The sequence below is a fragment of the Anabrus simplex genome, chromosome 8, assembly GCF_040414725.1.
Source record: "Anabrus simplex isolate iqAnaSimp1 chromosome 8, ASM4041472v1, whole genome shotgun sequence".
Lineage (NCBI taxonomy): Eukaryota > Metazoa > Arthropoda > Insecta > Orthoptera > Tettigoniidae > Anabrus > Anabrus simplex.
This window is the reverse complement of record NC_090272.1, coordinates 193,819,873-193,843,763: the sequence shown is the minus strand read 5'-3', so window position 1 is coordinate 193,843,763 and position 23,891 is coordinate 193,819,873. Positions and strand designations below refer to the sequence as shown.

At 39.9% G+C, this 23,891-nt stretch overlaps 2 protein-coding genes across 12 annotated transcripts in view; one reads left to right on the top strand and one right to left on the bottom strand.

The window, feature by feature from the left end:
* LOC136878954 (ketosamine-3-kinase) overlaps positions 1-6,203 on the bottom strand; it is a 116,189-nt gene extending 109,986 nt beyond the window's left edge. For all 3 annotated transcript variants that reach the window (XM_067152592.2, XM_068228886.1, XM_068228887.1), the window contains exon 1: positions 6,061-6,203. The gene's annotated coding sequence lies outside the window, so the exon portion shown is untranslated. The remainder of the gene's footprint in view (positions 1-6,060) is intronic.
* Positions 6,204-15,100: 8,897 nt separating this feature from the next.
* Positions 15,101-23,891, top strand: part of LOC136878953 (dnaJ homolog subfamily B member 12) — a 100,559-nt gene continuing 91,768 nt past the window's right edge. For all 9 annotated transcript variants that reach the window (XR_010860872.2, XR_010860873.2, XR_010860870.2 and 6 more), the window contains exons 1-2: positions 15,101-15,450; positions 15,682-15,756. Coding sequence is in view for 4 of the 9 variants with exons in the window: in XM_067152590.2 (XP_067008691.1) it covers positions 15,318-15,450; positions 15,682-15,756 (208 nt within the window). In the remaining 5 variants the exon portion in view is untranslated. The remainder of the gene's footprint in view (positions 15,451-15,681; positions 15,757-23,891) is intronic.

Sequence of the window (23,891 nt, the reverse complement as noted above, 5' to 3'; positions counted from 1 at the left end):
TTAGCTTCAGTGGGAAATCAAAACTATGCAGTGTATGAAAGAGCTTGTCCAGCGTTGCTTAGAAATGAACAAAGAAGTCTATGCATGTTTCATAGACTACGAAAAGGCATTCGATGATGTCTAACATGGGAAGATCATGGAGATTCTGCAGAACATTCGACTTGACACCTGAGACATACTGATCACTGCCAACTTGTACAGGGTTCAGAAAGCATCAGTCAAGATTAAAGAAAACCTCTCAGAAGAAAATAGTTATCCACCGTGGCGTTTGACTATCATCACCTCTACTACTCAATATTCTGTATACTCAGAGGCTATCCTCGCAGAAGCTCTCAAAGAACAATCTAACATTGGCATCAGTATCAATGGGGAGCATCAACCTCTGTCATGGGGACAACACAGCGTTGCCAGAAGATAACGCAGAGGAACTTCAGGTATTATTAGACAAAGTTAATGTGATTTGCAGCAGCAGAAAGTTGAAGATAAACATGAAGAAAACCCGGTTCATGATCATCACAGCAAGATGTCCAGCTTACTCTCGGTAATGAGACCATCACTAAGGTCAATACCAGTACCTACAATGTTACCTCATTGAACATTGGGACTGCAGCCAAAAAATTTGGGTACACATTGAAAGTGCGAGAAGCACCTTTATGCAAATGAGGAAACTGCTCACCAACCACAACCTACAGTACAACTGAATCTAAGGCTCCGTTTGGTCCGTGCCCACATACTTCCCATGTTACTGTATGGAATGTAAGAATGGACACTTACTCAGGCTCTCTGTAAGAGAGTCGAAGCATTCAAAATGTGGGTATATAAAGGGATGCATCACATTTCGTGGACAGACAGAATCTGGAGTTCCAAGGTGTTGGATTGACTGTGTTGACAATCAAAAAGCGGAAGCTGAAATATTTTGACCATATAATGTGGAATGATAAGTACAGAATCCTTCCACTTGTCATACAAGGAAGAATAGGACTAGGTGGGAGACGACAAACTCTGTGGCCAAAGAATCTTGTGAATTGGTACAGGTTGAGCACGATGTCCCTGGTCTGCATCACTTCAACCAAATTTAAAATCACCAACCTTCGCTGGAAGATGGTACATTAAGAAAAGTTGTTGTGAAAATGCACTCGCACAATGGGGAATCAGTTATTTCCCATTTGCACAGAGATGTCCTAGTTCAGGCATGACCAGTCCATAACTGGTTCAATAGGCACCAAGTTCCTCTACGTAACTCAAGTTATGGAAGATGTACAGGGCTCTCAAGCTGATGGAGGCTGTAGTTTGGATTGCTCTTCCATGTTGCCTTCCAAAGATCATCGATCCTATAGTAAATCCCTCGTGCTGGCTACTGGTCCAGAGAGGTAAGTGGGTTAGAGTGGTACTTTCATCCCCAGTAACAAACCTGGTACTCTTTCCTAGTGTAGACTGAGCGAATCCCAGGGCCATGAACCTGTCCAGAAGTAGATGATTCATTTCAAAAATTTAATTCATGAGGTGGGGGAATCAAATCCACATCCTTTTGAGGGAACCACCATGACATTCAACTAGCAACAGATAAAGGATATATAAATACTGTTTCAGTATTCCTGGAACCAAGTAACCACCTGTTGCCATTTCTTGATGGATGCAGTGATTTTGTATCTGTCTCTTGGCACAGGCCAGAGAAAAATGTAGCTTCCACTTAAGTCCCAGTCTCGTTCATGGCTGTGACAGTATGGAAGCTGCCGGGGAATGGGTGGTACTGAGTAATGACATTCAGAGCACAATCAGTGCGTCTGAGTGTTACAAAAGGTGCTACTCAAGGGCTGACAGTGCTGCAATAGCACTTTTTGGCACAGTGAGGAAGCAAAAGCAAATGGCCTTGCTTCTCATTCTGTCTAGTACACTTCATTTTGGCACCGCCATTATTCTGGTTTCCCTATAAACACATAACCTCTGGTGGTGTTATTTGAAGATCCAACCAGACTTTCGGCTGATGACCCAACAGACAGATAGATGGATAGACCCAAGTAGAGCCTTTGACAAACTATTGTCTAAGACAAAAATGATGAGATCTGTTTTATTTTACAAATGATATCCTACAGGATTTCTTTAATGAGCTGGAAGTCAGTGATGAGCTAGAAGCCTATGAGAGGGAGATCTTGCATTTCGTTATCCTTAAATAAACTTCCTACCATTTAAAGAGGAATTCTGCACCAATATCTTAGGCCGAAAAATGCTTGGTCTCAAATTTGAAATACACACAGTTGCAAGGTTAGGCAGGGCAATGTCCAGCTACTACAAAGTCATGAATATTAGAAAATTAGCACCGAGCGAGTGGCCACGAAACCATCAGCTTGCATTTGGGAGATAATGGGTTTGAATCCCACTGTCGGCAGCCCTGAAGATGGTTTCTCATTTTCACAACAGGCAAATGTTGGGGTTGTACCTTAACTAAGGCCATGGCCACTTCCTTCCCACTCCTATCCCCTCATCAACATAAGACCTATCTGTGCCGGTGCGACATGAACAAATTTAAGAAAAAAAGGGGGAAAAAAGAGAAAATAAGAAAAATCACCTAGACTCCTCGATATATCAGGATAAACAGCATTACATTTTGAAAACTCCAATGGTTCAAGAATTGTGAACAGTTTTTGTTCCTTCATATCTATGACAAAGAACCTAGTTTAAAAACATTTTATTTTGATAAAAAAAAAATAGTGCCCAGAATAGCAAGGTGAAAATGACATGTTAGGTTGTCAGTATGTTTCCTTGTGAGCATGTAGCCGCCGGCATGTTAGTTTTGATGTTCCATTTTACTCTACCAGATAGCAGATATCTGTTCGATGATCCATGGCTGAGTTTTAATCAGTGATAGGAAGAGAAAAAATTAAAATAATTGGTCTGAAATACACTTACCTGAGAAATATTTTAATCAATTACAATTACTAATTACCTTTTCAACAAGCAATCAGTAAAATTACATTTACAAGTACTTCACAGAACGCATGTGATGATGATGATTGTTGTTTCAAGGGGCCTAACATCTAGGTCATCAGCCCCCAATGGTACAAAATGAGACGAAATGTAATGACAATTTAAAACATGATGAGGAATGAATGGATGAATATGAATTTAGAACAATCAGTGGATCTGATCCGCAATGACCCACATTTATAATGATGTTGATTCCCATAGGGAACCTTAAATATTTGTTCTGAATGAGTAAATTTATTATACCAATATAGTTGGTCCGTTATTGGACATTATAAATTTTCCAGCTAACTCATTCCTGGTTGCCAGCGTTTCGCCCCAGCATGCCAAGTTGGACTCATCAGTTGGTAAATGGCACACCCACCAAGACGCATACCGTGGAGGCCATTGCGTAGGCTATTTGGAGCCACTGGCAGTGCCAATGCACTATGAGAGACTTTGTCTCATTTTCAAAAATTGATGCCTGCCTGGCCATCAGATGATAAAGATGTTGATTCCCATAGGGAACCTGAAATATTTGTTCACTCTTATGAAGCTTTGTCATAAAATTTACTAGTTGTTCTAGTTATCCTGTTATGAATGGTATCAACGCCAATACTATACTACAGATCCACTGAGGGTGCTCTGAGATGATACTACACAAGAGTAACATGTCCTGAAGCCTTATATGCTGCTGAATGCTTCGCCCTCATTCACCACAGTCGGACAGAGAAGATTCAGGTGAAAGAGAGGGAATTCAAACAAAAGACCCTTGGCCCAGATCTTTTTACATTTCTGAGGGTGAATATCACCCGAGATGTAATGCAGATCTTTACTCAAAATTTAAAAAGCTCTCACTTGTTATAAGGAAGCGCCGTCATATGCTTTAGGATCATGTCTCAAATGCCTAACATCAGAATATCTCAAAGAATTCTTGATCTTCCCATGACTTGGATATGTACCACTCCATGGGCAACAGCAGTGAAGGAGGATCTGACCAGTGTCTCTGAGACATCAATCTCAGTTGTTGTAGAAGCATTGTGAAGTAAAAAGCTGATGTTTGTCTGAATCAGGATATACCCAATGCTACCAAAAGACACTAAATAGTTTCATAATCCAATGGTATGTGCAAGAAAGCATTCCTGAAAACATGACTCACCATCATCATTGTTGACTATCTCCAATTGCCCAGGTGTAGTGCACAAGCCCCCTCCACCTTTGTCTGTCCATGAAATGCTGTTCTCACATAACGTTCTCCCAATCTTGTCCTCTCTCCTCAATATCTTTCTTTTCTAGATCGGTCCATTATAATCTAGGTCTGCCCACTGGTCTTTTTCCTTTTACTTCTCTTTCATATTCCTTTCTTGTAGTCCTGCTTGCACTTATCCTTTTTTACATGTGGCCAAACCACTTCAGTATTGCCTTCTGGATCCTTTAAAGTAGGGAGTCTCACCATGAGGGGTACGATTCTACCAGGTGAAGAGTGAGTGCTGAGCATGACATCTGTATCTATTTTTCTCTTTATTCCCGTACAGGAAATTACAGTACTATCGCGACTATCAAGTTCACTCAAAATAAATAATGTGTTTCTTTTTTTTGCTAGGGGCTTTACGTCGCACCGACACAGATAGGTCTTATGGCGACGATGGGATAGGAAAGGCCTAGGAGTTGGAAGGAAGCGGCCGTGGCCTTAATTAAGGTACAGCCCCAGCATTTGCCTGGTGTGAAAATGGGAAACCACGGAAAACCATCTTCAGGGTTGCCGACAGTGGGGCTCGAACCTAAATAATGTGTGGTGACAAATCTGTGGTCAGATGTGTCAAACTCATCAACAGTAATTAGAAAGATTCAGAATTTTTTTTTGCAATTTGCTTTACGTCGCACTGACACAGATATGTCTTACAGCGACAATGGGATAGGAAAGACCTAGGAATTGGAAGGAAGCGGCCGTGGCCTTAATTAAGGTACAGCCCCAGCATTTGCCAGGTGTGAAAATGGGAAACCATGGAAAACCATCTTCAGGGCTGCCGACAGTGGGGCTCGAACCCACTATCTCCCGATTACTGGATACTGGCCGCACTTAAGCGACTGCAGTTATCGAGCTCGGTAACATTCAGAATGAAAGCCGTGTCCCATTAATTAAAAAAATATCCCAATAGATATCCTCATATACCAGCGCAATGTGATCCTTCTCAAATCTAGCACCCTATTGGTGATGGCACGGAATACACTCAATGTATCCTCTGCCTATTATAATGTTCGTCAAAATGGGCGGGGTTGGGGGTGAACTTGGGAGCATGGGTTGGATATTTATGGGGCCCTTAGGTGCAACTGGCTTCCCACATTTTTTTTTTTTAATTTGACCTCTTCCATGACCGACGGTTTTATGATTGCGATGCCTAGGGAATCGTCCTATATTTCGCCTTTATGGCCCTTCCATTTGTATCGATACCTGCATTCTTCGAAAGATCGGACCTATTCCTTTATCTTCTGATTCGAATTATCGGATAGCTATCTATAAAACAATAATTGCTAGTAAATTATATCATACCTTAACCTATCAACTTAAATATCCCAGTTCCCCTATCAAATCAAAGTATAAAATACACTCGAATGAACATTCAGTGTATCCGACACCTTCCTCCTGCGATGTTACGTGATATCAAGGCCTAGGAATAAGGCCAGATTTCTAATTCTATGTTTTACTGACGGTTGACGTCAGAATACTCGCTACGAGGATTCACCTCACTTCATACCCGACCCAAGTAGTACATGCACATTGTTGCTTGAGTTATCAATCCATAGACTGGTTTGATACAGCCCTCCGTGCCACCCTATTCTGTGCTAACCTTTTCATTTCTAAATAACTACTACACCCTACATCTGCTCTAATCTGTTTGTACATGCACACGAACGGTAAATCAACTGCATCGGCCTTCCAGCAGTTTAAATTAAGACATGTTTTAAAGCATTTATGCTATAAGAATATATTCAAAGGTGCCTTATGACTATTCTAAATTGAAGGATAAACATCTGTTCAGAAAATAAAATGTTAAGTCAATTAGTATATTTTCATGCGGGGACAAATAGCATGCTCACCAAAATGCGATGGAAATAAGTCTGAGTAATTTGAGAAGAGATACTTGTAGATGTAAACAAGCAAACAAATAGATGTACACCAACAAAAATATTAACACGATAAACTTAAATCGGTGCCTTCGATCTTCGGATCACGCTTTGTTCGTGACCCGCCGAATCAGGGTCTCCAACACAATCATACGAAATGTAACTAAATGATCCTCCACTTGGTTTTTTAGATACAAGTGTGGCAATACTATGCGGAACACAGGGAGTAAAAATTACAGAAGTTGAATTTTATCTTAAATGCAGAAAATAGGCATTTTTAGGCACTAAAATAGTAAAATAGGCTCTAAAGGTCCAAATAGGCATTTCAGGGCACTATAAAACTCTATTAATGTAAGGGATTTATCATGAAATGTCAACATATTTTTAAAAAATCATGTTATTTCGTAAGGGACAAAATAGGCATTTGCCTTAAAATCCCAGGTCTAGTTATAAGCTACAAATACAGTACACGCACGTGTGTCGTTCTCTCTGCACTATACTAAAATATATAGTCAGAAATGGAGTAGAGCAAGGAGATTACTCTGGACTTAATTAATGATATAATAGAAAGGCCTTATTTGTGGGATTTCTCATCAGAGGAATACAGATATAAAGCGAAGAAAGCCGACAGTTTCCAGGAACTCGAAAATATCTATAATTGTTCCCGCGAGTAAATCGAAAAAAAAAAAACGTCCCTCCGCTCCCAGTACAGTCGAGAATTGCAGAAAGTTCAGAAAATTCGGTAGTCGGGAGCGGACGAAGTTTATACTTCAAAGTGGATTGCTTTTGAAGCAATGAGCAGAGTGAGGGGAGGAAATGTGCCTAATAAAACTGCATTTCTATATCATAACAAGAAGCAACAGTGGCAATAACAAAGGCCAATTCCTCTTCATCTGAGTACATTGTCCTTATTTAAAAATACTAGACGCCATATAAATGTATTACCATAAATTGATATGATGAACTACCTGTATATCAACAAAGGATGTCAAGTTTAACATGTTTATTAAGTGTGGACACAATGTTAAATGAAACAGTTTTTGACATTTAACATTTAACATGCTGATGGTGTCACCAGTTAACATTTAACACTTTTGACATTTAACATGTTGTTGTTAAATGTTAATCAGTGGAGGCAGGCCTTTTAATGTTAAACAGTGGAGACCGGCCTTAACGCTGCTCGAAAATGGTCTGTTGCTATAGTAACGATAACAGAGATGTCACATTTAAGGAAACTATCGCCACGTGGTTTGGTTTGCTCTCAGTTGCTTTTCTGATATTATTCGGAGTAGTAGTGTGTTAGCTGTGTTAGTTGTTGCTGGTTTATGTAATTATTTAAGTGTTTGTTTCCTGCGTATTATTTTCGATGATAGTTTATATTTAATATTATTATATATGCCGGCCCCGTGGTTAGGGGTAGCATGCCTGCCTCTTAACCGGAGGCCCCGGGTTCGATTCCCGGCCAGATCAGGGATTTTTACCTGGATCTGAGGGCTGGTTCAAGGTCCACTCTGCCTACGTGATTAGAATTGAGGAGCTGTCTGACGGTGAGATAGCGGCCCCGGTCTAGAAAGCCAAGAATAACGGCCGAGAGGATTCGCCGTGCTGACCACACGACACCTCGTAATCTGCAGGTCTTTGGGCTGAGCAGCGGTAGCTTGGAAGGCCAAGGCCCTTCAAGGGCTGTAATGCCATGTGGTTATTATTATATATAGTTTATGTTCTGTAAGTTAATCAGTGGCTAGATATACAGTTCTATTCTCTATTTAACATGTTCATTTGTTTAGGTTATTGCCAGTTTAGTCATTGTGCAATCTCATACTTATCGACAATGATATGTTCTGTCTTAAACGGGTCAAAGTTTCCTGAATTGCAAGAGGCCTACATCAACGAGCTAGAATAACATAGAGAGGCGGTGACTGAAGCTAACTGAACGTACATCCGCCATGTTTCAAGTGGTCACATAAACAAAGGGTCGTGGGTCTCGAATGACGAAATATGTTGAAAATATGCATTATAGAATCACTGGTGGAAAAGTAAAGACCGTTAGCAGAAAACGCAGAGCATTATAATCATAGAGTGCGAATAGCGCCACTTAATCCTCGCTGTGACGCGAGGCCAGCATAACAATCAGCTGATTATAGGGTAGTTCGAAAATGATATAAGGTGAAACGTCATACCGTGACATACGAATAGGCCAGGAAATCGAAACCCAGTTTGGTTGTTGTGGTTAACCATAAATTATAATAAAAGCCATGGATACAAATGACTATTTATGACGGAAATCCTTAAAACGAAAAACGAAAGGGACTTACGATAGGTTAAAACCTCATCCTGATCATATTTTAAAATGTATTTAATCCGCATGAGTAACATTATAATGGTTTAATGTAATTATTTCTTATGATATAGGGGAAACTTCATTACTTCTCATTACGGTATCGTACTGGAATTACTTATTTTTTGCTACTTGTTTAACGTCGCACTAGCACATCGAAGGTTTTCGGCGACGAAGAGATAAAAAGGGCTAGGATAGGGAAAATGGCGGCCGTGGCCTTAATTAAGGTATAGCCTGGTGTGAAAATGGGAAACCATTTGTCTCTTTTCGAAGCACCGGACCCGTTCCACTTTTCTGTTTGATTATTGGGCACGAGGTTTGGCGACCACATGGCCCTTACCTGAGTACAATCATTGCTAACACATACATATGCCAGGCTCCTCACTTTCATCTCTCCTATCAAATCGCCCTTGGTCAACTCTTGCTATTTTCCGCCCCCGAAGGAATTAGGTTTGCGAATACTAGGGAGTTTTTCATTTTCATGCCCTTCGTGGCATTTGTCTCTTTATGGGAGACATCTTCAGTTTACGAAACATCGGACCCCTTCCATTTTCCGTTTGATTATAGCTATCAACTGCACTTTCTCTTAAAATAATAAACACCACCAGCACCGCCATCATCAAGCTTACATATGTGCGACCCTAACAGCAAGGTTATCTCGTTTGGTGCTTGGTTTACCAGGTGACTTTCGATGTTAGACCTCAAAACAACAAGCACCATCATCAGCATCATCAAATGTAACATTGAAAGTTGTCCATTAACTGTAGCCTAATTTTAAACATTAATGCGATTGACATCTACAATAAACACTTCATACATTTCGCAAAAAACTGTAAACTATTGTTTTTACTCTGCTTGATGTACGTTTGGCGGAAATAGGGCTACATCAAACCAATGCCCAATCACAAGGCATAGTGACACATAGCCTTCAGGACCATTATGAAGAAAACAAGGAAAGAACCTGAATATCAAACTTCAGTGAATCACACACTAACAACAGATGGAAACAAAAACGAACTCTCACGGACAAAAGATAAACAAGCTACCAAGAAATAATGATTTATGACAAGTCGGAAAAAGCTAACATTATCAATCACCATGCATACGCAAACATGCAGCTGGCATTCTTGAAAGCGAGAATCTAACTTTTAATTTTTTAAAACTTACGATGAACCATCGCCACGCACAATTTCCCTGTCACCTCAACATATAATGTTCTCGCGCCATCTCGCTTTGTTTTTATAACCGTTAACATGGCTGCCCTTTATCAACTTGCATCCGCAAGGAACGTGATGACAGGCATACAGCCCCCTAAATGCTATTCTAGCTCGTTGGCCTACAGGGTTGATTAATTCAGCCTGTATGAAAAGGTGCTATGCCACAGGTTGGGGTAACTATGACAACGCAGCGTACTTCGTAATTACTGCTTTTGCCGCTCAAATGCCAGATTCCATCTCTCGTGGGCCCAACTATTGTGTAAAATGATGGTACCAAGCGACATACTTGACTGCGGTGGCTCAAATGGTTGTCTACCAAACCAAACCACCAATGAAAACACTCTACAACATCCATCAGCCACTCTCCGCTGCTAAGTTATACTATCTATCGGCCAAGTTAAAGCGTTACTTAGCCTGCATGTAAGTTAGACAACAGTGAAGACATAGTTACTAAATTTTAAATAATTTTAAATAATTAACTATGAATCATATATGTGTACAATAAAATGCTACTTTTCAAGTAATTATAACTTAAATTATTATTGCGGATCCCTTGGATTATCGTCACACCCCCGAGGTGTCCGCGGACCACAGTCTTGAAATGGCTGACTTGCTGGTTTCATGAAAGGCAATTTGGGTTTCAGGAAGGTTATTCCAGGCAGGCTCAAATTGCACGATATCAAGGATATATGGCGAATAGCTATACAGAGATGTTATTCCTTGTTCGTACAACTGGCCCTCAGCAAGAATATAACAGGTAATTTAGATTCATGAGGTCAAATGGACTGTATAGCCTATGATCTATCTCAGGCTTTTGAAAGGGTACATGATGGGAGACTGCTGACGGAAATGAGGGCAATTAGACTAGATAAATGAGTGGTTGAATTGCTGGCTATGTTTCTAGAAATAGAAATCAGAGAATAAGAGTATTGTGAAGCATTATTTAGTTCATTTTTCGGGTTGAATCGTGTTGTTGTTTTCTGTACATTATGTACAGTTTGCCGTATTGCGGTATTCTTTGTCAAGGCGACTGAAATACCCCTACTCGATCCAAGGTAATCAGTCTCCCAGGCATCAATCACACTACGAAAGTGGTTCCTGACCTTGGTCTATATATCCTAGCCTTTTGGGCTGACGAAAGCCCCCCTAGCTGTCTCGTAAGAATTCTGGAAGTTATGTGTCACAGCCAGGTAGCCGGGCTTGCAATTGGAAGTTCGACCTGCGTGATTATGTTGTGGTCTGTATGTCTTAATCATGTATGATAGGCATCCAAGAATTACTGAATTACTGAATTTATATCCTATTTTCAATCTCATTGAAATCATTTAAGAAAATGCTAGGAAAAAAACAGATAGCGAATCTGCCACCTGGGCGACTGCCCTAAATGCAAATTAGTATTGATTGATTCTTCTAAATTCATATTGTTAGGATGTTTCTTGATTTCCATAGCCTCGCGGATTTTCCTTTCCTGATTCTAAGGGATACCTATTCTTTTTTATACGGTGTAAGTATCTCACGGGATCACATAAAGTTTTAGGTGTTATTATAAGGAATTAATTTTAGCTGGACAATAATATGAGCGAGTTTGTAAATAAAGATCACTGATCTCTACACGTAGTTAAGACGGTACGGTGTTTATGGGATGTAGTAAGGATAAAAGGACCAGTCCGTATAAGTATCTGGTAAGACATCAATAGAGTATGATTTCAGTGTATGGAACCTATACCAGGATTACTCGGTACGATAACTGGAAAAAGTCCAAGTGAAACATGACCTCGATAATGCTGTGAGATGGACAGAAGGCAATAGTATGATGATAAATGGGGTTAAATGTCAGGTTATGAGTTTCACAAATAGGAAAAGTCCTCTCAGTTTTAATTACTGCGTTGATGGGGTGAATGTTCGTTTTGGAGATCATTGTAAGTATCTAGTTGTTAATATAAGGAAAGATCTCCATTGGGGTATTCACATAAACGGGATTGTAATAAAGGGTACAGATCTCTGCACATGGTTATGATAGTGTTTAGGGGTTGTAGTAAGGATGCAAAGGAGAGGGCATATAAGTAAGACACCAACTAGAGTATGGTTCCAGTGTATGGGACCCTCACCAGGATTACCTGATTCAAGAACTGGAAAAAATCCAAAGAAAAGCAGCTCGATTTCTTCTGGGTGATTTTCGACAAAAGGGTAGCGTTACAAAAAATGTTGCAAACTTTGGGCTGGGAAGAATTGGGAGAAAGAATACGAGCTGCTCGACTAAGTGGTATGTTCCGAGCTGTCAGCGGACATATGGCGTGGAATGAAATTAGTAGACGAATAATTTTGAGTGGCGTCTTTAAAAGTAGGAAAGATCACAATATGAAGATAAAGTTGGAATTCAAGAGGACAAACTGGGGCAAATATTCATTTATAGGAAGGGGAGTTAGGGATTGGAATAACTTGTTTTGTTGAAATTTTTAACGTTGGCCGCATGTTTACTCAGATATATATCAGACTGAGTCGTAATCGACTGCATTGTTAAGTTAAAAGTCCTCTATTAGTGAAGAAAACTTAGTATATTCATGTGAGGCTATAGGTTAAGAATATCGCCCTGCAGTGTTTTAATTTTGTAGTCTATTTGTGTAATGTTATATCCATAGTGTAAAATGAATTGAGTTACCTAGTGCATTCAGCGCTTTATTATCAATCACGATGTGTACATAATTGAATTAAGGTTATTAGTGAGAGAAATCACCATGCTAAGGGTTGCTGTGTGCCTGGCTCCAAAGCCAAATTATAAACGAGGAGATTACATTCCAGTATTTATGTTTCCTTGTGATGAAGAAAGAGTTAGGTTATCGAAGAAGGCTACTCCTAGGTAGAAATGAATACCACACGGTTGTATCAACCACTTTCCTGAAGACTAAATCCTGAGGGAAATAAGAGTGACTCATCCAGATGGAGAGTTAACATTTCTTATTATGTCATAAACATGGGTAATATTAGATATATCTTTATGTAATCAGACTTAGGGCTGATTTTAATTCGGCGTATTTGAAAATTCAAGTCCAATTTATGCATTTTACCATTTTAGGTAGAAATGCATTGTGAAATAACACTGCTGAGATTTTTCCCATCAAATGTCATATCATAGGCAATGGAACAGGGTTCTTGCATGGAAATCGAATATGCAAATAATTGTATAGGCATTATTTGTTGTTTAAAAATATACATTTTTCAAACAATAACTGAATTTCATGACAGTGACAGTAAATGTTTTGTTATTGTTTGTAGTTAGCTTATTCGTAATCTTTCTAGCAGGTACTGAATTGGTGGTACAGACATAATTTACATTTGTAGTATCCGTATATTGTATTGGTTGCTTGTTTTCTATCTGTGTGTATGATGTGAATGTTTCAATTGACTAGAAAATGGATAAAAATCACAAGGATATGTCTCAAAAAGTTAGCCTGTACTCACGGAAACGAACGGATATATGCGAGAAATAGAACGTTGCGGGGAAGGATATGCATTGTACGTCAGAACTAACAAATATTTATGAATAGTTTCTGGTTTTATAAGGTGTTAACAGTTTCTTAATTATTTTAAACGGGTGTGTTATTCAAGCAGAGCGGATGCGTATCGCCTCCATTCCCACTCAAAGCGTGACGTCATCAGGGCTGCATTACGGCCTGTATATCACGAAGGCAGTGGAACAAACCCATTTTCGAGAAGCGTTAGTTTTTTTGTCGTCGGTGGCGCTAAACGTCAGATTTCAACTCTCGTGGGCCCAACCACTGCCTTCGTACTGTACAGGCCGTACTGTAGCTCTGATGACGTCACGCTTTGGGTGGGACTTGGAGGTGATACGCATCCGCTCCGCTTGAATAACACACTCGTTTAAATTACTTTGAAACTGTTAACACCTTATAAAACAAAAAATCCATAAATATTCGTTTATTCTGACATACAGTGCGAATCCTTCCCCGTTACGTTACGTTCTATTTATCATGTATATCATTTCGTTTCTGTGAGCACAGGCTAATCCTTGTGATTTCTGTCCATTTTCTAGTCAACTGGAACATGGACATCATACACACTAATAGAAAATATGCAACCAATTACAATGCAATAAACTACAAATGTAAATTATTTCCGTACCACCAATTCAGTAGCCGACCTACAAGAGAGATTATGAGTAAACTAACCTCCAACAGTAACAAAACATTTACGGTACTGTCACTGTCATGAAGTCAAGCTACTCTTAAAAGATGTATATTTATAAACAGCAAATAACACCTATACAATTATTTTGATATTCAGTTTTCATGGAATAACCCTGTTTCATTGCCTATGATATGAACTTTGATAGGAAAAATCTCGGCAGTCTTATTCCACCATACATTTCGAAAATGCATAAATTGGATTTGAATTTTCAAATACACCGATTTCAAATAATCCGTAAGTCTGATAACATACGCACACACCTAATGTTACTCATGTTTATGACATAATAAGACATTTTAAGTCCCCATCTGGGCGAGACACTTTTAATTCCTTCAGGATTTGGTCTTCAAGAAAGTGGTTGACACACACAACTGTGTTTTAATTAACTATTAAATTTTCCCTACGAATAGCCTTTTCTCATAATCGAACTCTTTTTCATCAGAAGGAAACACAAATACTGGAGTCTACTATCGTTTATAATTGGCTTTGCAGCCAGACACACAGCGACTCTTAAGCATGATTGTTTCTGTTACTGATAACGTGACAACCTTTCATTATATACACATCGGGGTTGATAATAAAAATTTCATGTACTAACTCAATTAATTTTACACTATGGATATAACATTACACAAATAAACTACAAAATTAAAACACTGGAGAGCGATCTTATTAACCTATAGACTCACATGAATACACTCTCACACCAAGTTTTCTTCACTAATTAAGGACCTTTTTTTCACTTAATTATGCAGTCGATGACGGCTCATCTCATGTTATATCTGACTAATCATGCGGCCAACGATAAAAATTTCAATAGAACGGCGAAGATTTCACATATAACTCAACTAACTCACGTGCTAAACTTCCCCTCCTAACGATCAGCTGATTGCTTTTCTGCACTCGCTACAGTACGGCTCAACTATAAATATTAAACCGAACTGTTTTAAAACACCAAAATGAAACACAGGATTCAGCAGAAATAACAACAGTAACAATAATACTTTTAAACAATACATTGAGATAGTAAACAGTGGGCACAGGAATACAATGTATACTTACCGTATATTGCAACCAGAAGAGCAGTAAAATCACGTGGAAAGGCGCGCGTAAATAACAGTTGACGGAGTGATTGCGACACTCTGATGTCAAGTCCTCTCTCTTATTGGACGACCTACAAATGTCTTTGATTATACCACTATTATACAAAGAGGATATAATACGATTATACTCCTTGGTAAAGGATTCTTTGCTCTATTGTTTTATTTTCTTTACACTGCGTTTTACAGGTTTTCTATATCTCCGTGGTGTCAGTAATCCTTGGGGTTTCGTCACTTGGGGCCTAATGTTGTATTATCGGAAAACGAAGTGATTTTGTCAGCAGGTTTATGTATGACGTTTGAGTGATAACTTCCGGAACATTGGAAGCACGGAAGGAAGCTCTTCAGCAATTTAATTGACTTGTCACGATGGATGGTAATAAGGATGAAGCTGAACGATGTATTGAATTCGCAGTCCGATTTATTTCAGAAGGTAAACGCGACAAGGCCGAGAAGTTTTTGCAGAAGGCGGAACGACTCTATCCTACACAGAAAGCCAAAAGTAAGTTGACAATTTGAGACGTTAAAAATATTTGACTATTGAGCGTGTCGTAACTGTCAGGTTGGACTTTCAAAATCATGTGATTGTGGTTTCTATATCTGCCATGGGTCAGTAGAACATAACTCTGAATGATAAAACAGAGTTCTTATTTTTATGCAATTATTAGTATTGGAAAACAGACTTGCATGTGCAAGAAAATGGTTTTAATTTTACGTTGTGGTGTTTCTTTAGGTTTATTAGATCATCTGAATATGACATCTCAGACACCAAATGAACAAGATGAGGCTCCAAGAAAGAGACGTGCGGGTAAGTTAATTTTTTCCTTGGTCTTATAGAATGGGTCGTAATAGTCTGGATTTTGTGAACTATACATAATACGAGAATGGAATTGCCTATGGGAAAGGTGGTTCAGGAGCGCAGCATGACAAATTCTATTAAAATGATGAATGAAGTACCTCGATATGAGGATCTGAAATGTCTTTTTTGGTTATCCCTGGGTGACATTTCCCTATAATGAAATCTGGAACAGAAGTTGTATAACCGAGCTCGATAGCTGCAGTCGCTTAAGTGCGGCCAGTATCCAGTATTCGGGAGATAGTAGGTTCGAACCCCACTGTCGGCAGCCCTGAAAATGGTTTTCCGTGGTTTCCCATTTTCACACCAGGCAAATGCTGGGGCTGTACCTTAATTAAGGCCACGGCCGCTTCCTTTCCACGCCTAGCCCTTTCCTGTCCCATCGTCGCCATAAGACCTATCTGTGTCGGAGCGACGTAAAGCCTCTAGCAAAAAAAAAAAAAAAAAAAGCAAGAAGTTGTATATATTGATATTGTGAAGGTTATGCAGTTTCTTTTAAATAGATGTCTATTAATCATCTGGTATTTTAACATCGCTGCACCACGAGGTGCACAACAGTACTTTTTTCTTTTTTTTTTTGTAGGTCATGCACCCCATGCTGCAATGAAAGGTTAACTTACTGGACACTGTGTTGAATTGCAAATGTTTCTTCTGTACAAACTATAATCTAAGAATGTGTCAGCTATTTAGACATGTTTTCGTGTGCTGTCCTTGACTCAACCATTTGATAACTTCCAATAGAGGAACGTTTCAGCATTTTCAAGACAGTTACTCAAAGTTTTAACTGGAAGCATTAATTAAACATGTTTCTAACAGGATGCAATACTTCCAAGAATTTTAGACCTCACTAAGAGCCCTATTTTAATTCCATTTTATATTTTGCGTGTTGTGCACATTGTTCATTTTAGGATCTCTAAATACAATTAATATTTTTTAATGTAATTCGTGTATGTTTGTACATTTTAGTTATTAGATGTGTTTGTACAGATTTGTATTATGTCTGATGATGGCCAGCCAAGGGCAAAACTAGTTCCTTGACTAAAAAATGTTATGAAAACATTATGTAACATAGTATTGAAAAGAGGACCATTTCTGACGTAATGTTATTGTCATCACAAGTCAATACGGATCAAAACATGAAGTTTAGCCTATATCTTATGACATACCACTTCGCAATATTTTCGTAATGCTACTCTTTTGTCAGAAATCACCCATAACAAATCAAGCTGCTTTTCTTTGGATTTTTGTCCTGTTCGCGAATCAAGTAATCCTGTTGAGGGTCCCATACACTGGAACCATACTCTAATTGGGGTCTTACCAGAGACCTATATGCTGTCTCCTTTACATCCATACTACAACCCCTAAATACCCTCATAACCATGTGCAGAGATTTGTACCTTTTATGGTTAGTCTACACCAAAGTTAATAAACATTGTTAACGAAACAAAGTTAATGAGCAATGTTAATGATAACATTTTTCAACATGTTATTAAACTTTTGTTAACAAACTTCAAGATTGTGTCCACACCAAAATAGCTGTTTGTGATGTATAGAGTCAGCTATCATTATTTTGAGTACAATTAGAGAAAAGGACAGACGCGAAGTGTGGCAAAGAATAATATTGGAAAGGCGAGTAGAATTAAGTTTGGAGAGAACACCCTATGTCAGACTTTTAATTGATGATTCAGCAGGCTTTCAATCTTTTCTTGAGAATTCCCCCACATAGCTTTCAGTTCTTTTTGACAATAATTGGATCTGAAATTGCAAGTAATAATACAGATTATCGGAAAACCAGCCCCGCTAATGACATGCTTTCGGGCGAGTTGGCCGTGCAGTTAGGTGTGCGCAGCTGTGAGCTTTCATCCGGGAGATAAAGGGGTTCTAATCCCATTGTAGGCAGCTCTGAAGATGGTTTTCTGTGGTTTCCCATTTTCACACCAGTCAAATTCACCAGGCCGTACCTTAATTAAGGCCACAGCCACTTCCTTCCCATTCCTAGGCCGTTCCTGTCCCATCGTCGCCATAAGACCTATCTGTGTTGGTGCGATGTAAAGCCAAAAAAAAAGACAGGCAATTTTTTACGTATGTATGTTCAGTCTGTCAGCGATGCCGCTGGTGGAATCCTCAACAGCTCTGCCATCAGCTGTCATAGATGGCCTAGGCATCATTGAAGAGGTGTACCAGGGAAATGAGGAGTGCGGTAGTTTCCCGTTGCTTTCCTCACCGAGCCAGAGTTGCTATATGTTTTATATGTATACCTTTAAGATTCATAGCAACTGGTGACTCAGACATTTCACTTATTTACCTAGTGTATTTGTCTAGAGCAGAGCCTCTCAGAGTGCATGCGCCCGTGCAGTGCACGGCGCAAGGTGCAGGAGACTACTTCACTAGGTTGACCAGAGTGCAAACCCCCACTCCACTTCTCCTACACCTGTCTCACCCGTTTGGCACGTCTTTGCCTTCTCCACCTTCCCCGCTGATTCTCCCCTCACTGCGAAATGTTTATGTGCAGTGAGCGGCGACACTGTTGTATGGGACAATGTACCCGGTGTTACAACACTCTTCTTTCAATTTGGTTTGAGCAGACAATTTATCTTCTCTAGCTCTTCTTTTCCTTTATCTTTGCAATGATACTAGTTATGCCTGGAACAAGGGACTGGCTGACAGCAATTCTGAGAGCCTTCTTTAAATTACAATCAGAAATAGGCCTACTCGCACAGAATCTAGTTTTCGTACAAGTCAAAACAGGAAAAAATACCTTTCACATATGCATGCAGAATCAAACATAGAAATAATCTTAGCTGCTTCTCGATGCAGCTTGGGAAAATCTTCCTTTGACAAATTTTCGTAGAATTTGAGCAAAGCCTTTGTATTGGAAAATAGATCTTTTTGATTAACTTACATAATTATTGTCCCACGGATTAAGCATTTGGCTTTATTGTCATGACAATACGAAAGTTCCCAGTTTGATTGAAATGGACTTTTGGAAGTCTTTGCTTTCTTCGAAACAGGTTGCTAGATTATTATGTTGTCTTGCGCTTATCTATTTCACTGATAAACAAGCCATCTATCACCGAACGCTTTGTTGCTCTCAGCACTCTACACCTTCCGAGTTGAGCCGAGTCTGACCGATGCACAGTGCACGGAGTCTCCGCGCCTCGATTTGCACGCGTGAGATTTTGGGCATTTGAGAGACCCTGGTGTAGAGTATCAACACCAGCAATTTCAGTTATTGTGTGTGAGGTGTTTGAAGCTTTATACAACAATATCAAGGAGTTGGTAAGGGTACGAAATCAAAAAAATCTTGATTTAACATAGTATAGTATTTTTTTGATATACAGGCGATAATGGGAGGTTAGGTTATTCAGCGAGGCGCAAAGCTGGAAATGAAACTACATTAGAACATAGTTAAAAGAAATCGTACAGAATTTAAGATACTGTATATTAGACCTTTCGCTTGCAATTTGATAGTCAATTTTTAGAAGAAATAAGAAATCATCATTCCACGCTATGAATTTGCATGCTCTAATTGCGAAAGAAATTTTAACAAAAACATGAAAATTTTCATTCACAAAAGTTAAAGAAATTTTGTTTATCAACATGCTCGAAAAGTTAATGAACTCACTATTTTGTTTATTAACATCCAAAGATGTTCATGAACATTGTTTATTAACAGTGTTTATTAACAATGTTAACAAAAACGTCTTGGTGTAGACACACTTTTATTTACAATCCCATTTATGCGATTTCCCCAATGAAGATCTTTCCTTATATTAACACCTAGGTACTTACAATGATTGCCATAAGGATCTTTCACCCCATCAACGCACTAATTAAAACTGAGCCGGGCTGAGTGGCTCAGACGGTTAAGGCGCTGGCCTTCTAACCCCAACTTGGCAGGTTCGATCCTGGCTCAAGTCCGGTGGTATTTGAAGGTGCTCAAATACGACAGCCCCGTGTCGGTAGATTTACTGGCACGTAAAAGAACTCCTGTGGGACTAAATTCCGGCACCTCGGCGCCTCCGAAGACCTTAAAAAGTAGTTAGTGGGACGTAAAGCAAATAAACATTATTATTATTATTATTATTATTATTATTATTATTATTATTATTATTATTATTATTAAAACTGAGAGGTCTTTTCCTATTTGTGAAACTCGCAACCTGACTTTTAACCCTGTTTATCATATCATCATTCCCTGCTGTTGATCTCACAACATTGTTGTCATTTTGCAGTTGCTCACAATCTTGTAATTTATTACTCTATACAGTATAACATCATCTGCAAAAAGCCTTGCTGGAAATTCAGTATATACAGCATAAGTTTTATAGCATCATAAAGGATTTGAACCGGGCGAGTTGGCCGTGCGCGTAGAGGCGCGCGGCTGTGAGCTTGCATCCGGGAGATAGTAAGTTCGAATCCCACTATCGGCAGCCCTGAAGATGGTTTTCCGTGGTTTCCCATTTTCACACCAGGCAAATGCTGGGGCTGTACCTTAATTAAGGCCACGGCCGCTTCCTTCCAACTCCTAGGCCTTTCCTATCCCATCGTCGCCATAAGACCTATCTGTGTCGGTGCGACGTAAAGCCGCTAGCAAAAAAAAAAAAAAAAAAAAAAAGGATTTGAAATGTTATAAATCTTTTGTGGAATACATTGTAGAGAAGAGGTGTTCACTACGACAGTCCTCCGGCCGTCTCCTAGAAGTACATTTACTTTTATAACGTAATATAATTTATCACACGCCGTTATTCATTGCTCAAGCACGCTGTAGCTTTTCCATTGGCTGAGATACAATCGGATATGTCATTCCCAGGAATTGAATGAAATGCATTCAGTTACCAACCCGCACACAATAAAAGCACTACTAAATGCAATCTGCAACGAAACATTGTACAGTATAGACCAATAGCTTTGTCACTAGCAGGCATGATAAATTACTTCAGCTTTTTGAATGTGCTGATCTCACCGTATGGAGTGCTAGAGGCCTAACAGCCGTTTCATGGCCCTTGGCTTGATCCCAGTCCAATGGTTTTGTCACTAACCTAACCGATGGTTTTTTCACTAGCCGGACCTAACCAATCCAGAGCAATGGTTTTGTCACTAGCCATCACAAGTTCGTAAGTTCAAAAGTTGGCAGCCTTGTGCCCCACTCGATCAAGTCTACAGCGGGAAGTTAGCGAGAAAGAATCAAATGACAGTGCAATCTCGTGTAGATGCCTGCGCTGAAAAAGTGCTGCAGTAACGGAACTTTTGCTAATGCCTTACCTGTGATTCCAGTTCTTTACTCATGTCATTTATATATATACACGGTGTTAGGGGTATACGCGCAGATATTTCTTGTAGCAATCGAAAATGATGTGCTGAACCAATATATATCAATTTTTTAATAATCTTCAGAAGTTAGATTCTTGAGCAAAGGGATATGATGTTTTTAGAGTAGTTAATACGCCTCTTTGATGTGAAAGGATAGCTTTGCTTTGTTTGTGTATATGGGCAGCCTGTCCAGGATAACAGCTGAAGGCTGGTACTACTGGTTCATAATATGTTACGTAACATTCTTCCCAAACCAATTTTGTTTATTTATGAGCAGCCTGTCCACGATAAATTGTTAGCATTTTGTTTCCGTTTCAAGATCTTCAGAAAGTCTCCGTGGCTCAGGCGGCAGCGCGTCGGCCTCTCACCTCTGGATACCGTGGTTCAAATCCTGGTCGCTCCATGTGAGATTTGTGCTGGACAAAGCGGAGGTGGGACAGCTTTCTCCAGTTACTCCAATTTTCCCTGTCATCGTTCATTCCAGCAACACTTCCTATTAACGTTTCATCTGTCAGTCATTAATGAAATGAAATGGCGTACGGCTTTTAGTGCCGGGAATGCCAAAGGACAAATTCATTGCCCCAGAGGAGTGTGACAGGCTTCGGCAGCCGGGACATTTCCTATCCTCGCCGCTAGATGGGGCTTCATTCCATTTCTGACTCTGTCAAATGACCAGAAACAGGCTGTGGATTTCCATTTTCAAGATCTCCAGACGCCCCTGGTCAGCGATCTCGGTTAATGGAGATGTATCAAATAGCCGGTGTTAATGTGGGTTCTTTTGCTGTTAGGTCCTTTAGGGGATTGGGATATTTGTGGTCATCAGTCCCATGCTCTAGTGAGTATGGAAATGGCCTGATCATCTGTGTCGGTATGGGGTTTGTAAGATTGTGTAGTATTATAATTATTTGAGAGTAGAGTTAGGATAGGTGCTCCAGAACATAAAGTATGCTACTATCCCCGTTTTGCATTGCATAAATGGAGAATGAATAAGGCAAAATCACGCTAGTGTATATGTAAACAACGTTCCTTGCGTCAAGGAAATAATGCATGGAATAGGATATCCAAATGAGTAGTATTGAAAGTGAATTATTAAATCACATTGAACGTTTTATTTCATCAAGGGTTATGAATTTCATGTTGTTGGTCCGTACTGAACTGAGAATAACATATGAATAGTAACACAGTAAGGTTTCCACCTATTCAGTACTAATATGTATTTACAACTTGTAAATACATATAAATACATAAATACATATTAGTACTGAATAGGTGGAAACCTTACTGTGTTACTATTCATACGTTTTATTTCAAACGGATAATGTACATGTTATTAAACTACATAAATTAACGTACCTACAGTTCATCCTTCCTAACGAAAAGAACATGTATAATGGTAGAATAAAGAATCGTTAACTTATTGCTGCGTTTGCAGTGCTTATTAACCACATCAAAATTCAAGTTTACGGGCTGAGTGGCTCAGACGGTTAAAGAATTGGCATCCTGGCCCTTACTTTGCAGGCTTAATCCTGGCTCAGTCTGGTGGTATATTAACCTGCTCAAATACGTCAGATTTGTATCAGTAGACTTACTGGCACGTTAAGGAATACATGTGGGACAAGATTCCGGCACCTCGGATCTCCGGACAAAATTCCGCCACCTCGGAGTCTCCGAGAACCGTAACAAGTACAGAATAGATGTAAGGCTTTTCAGGGGTTTGCTCTATTAACCAGCGTTTCATCTTAGGTCTGACACTAGACTCATCAGAGTGGGATGTGTCAGACCCTACCCACATACACCCCATGGAGCTTTGGAAATCTTTGTCTATACAGTTCCGTAAACGAGGTGAATATCAGCTAATTCGGCACATGTAAATTTTCCGTTATGTAATCAATTGGCTACAGTGATGTTAGCCCACGACTGCAGGACAGGCAGGAACAACTTGCCAGCAATGACAGTGGGGCAGGTAGCGTGGAGTCTGCACTCGGTGTCGCATTCACTTGTTCACGTACTACTGCTGAGTGTAATGTAACTCGGATTGCTTGCTAACACCACGAACCTACTACGCTGGCGTAGCAGGGGGAGAGGTGATACTCCCACGTGGCGCATCCCAGGTGGCGGATAGGGGGGTCCTAACCGGCTTGCCGGCGGACTTGAGGGAAATAAAATACCTCTCGCGGACCAAACACACTACCCTCTGCGGGTGGGGGACGCACATGTAGAACACACCCGCGGTATCCCCTGCCTGTCGTAAGAGGCGACTAAAAGGGGCGACCAAGGGATGATTGAATTAGAACCATGAAACTACTTTTGATTCGTACCATCATGCGGGAACACCATGGGTTGACTGTACTTGCGAGTAGTGCCACTAAATTAGGTACAAAATAGGTTTGTGATTCGTAGCAGTAAAGAGGCTGGCCTGGGGGTTACCAGTACCCGTGCGTCGTACCCATGTGAGCAATACCGCAGGTCTGGGCGTAGCCTGTGTGTTGTACCGCTATATTAGCTACACCGTCAGTCTGTCTTGCCCACTGTGAGGAATACCACGGGAATACCGGTGCCCGTGATTAGTACACCTAGGTGAGGAGCCTCATCGGTTTGCGTTGGCTGTGAGTGGCGCCATTGTGTGAGAAACACCATAGGTCTGCGTTTCCTGTACGAAGTACAATACTTGTGAGTAGTATCATCTTGTGTGGAACACCGTGTGTCTTAGCTACTTTTGATTAGTACACCAACATGACAAATACCATGGTTCTACTTTACTCGCGACATGTACC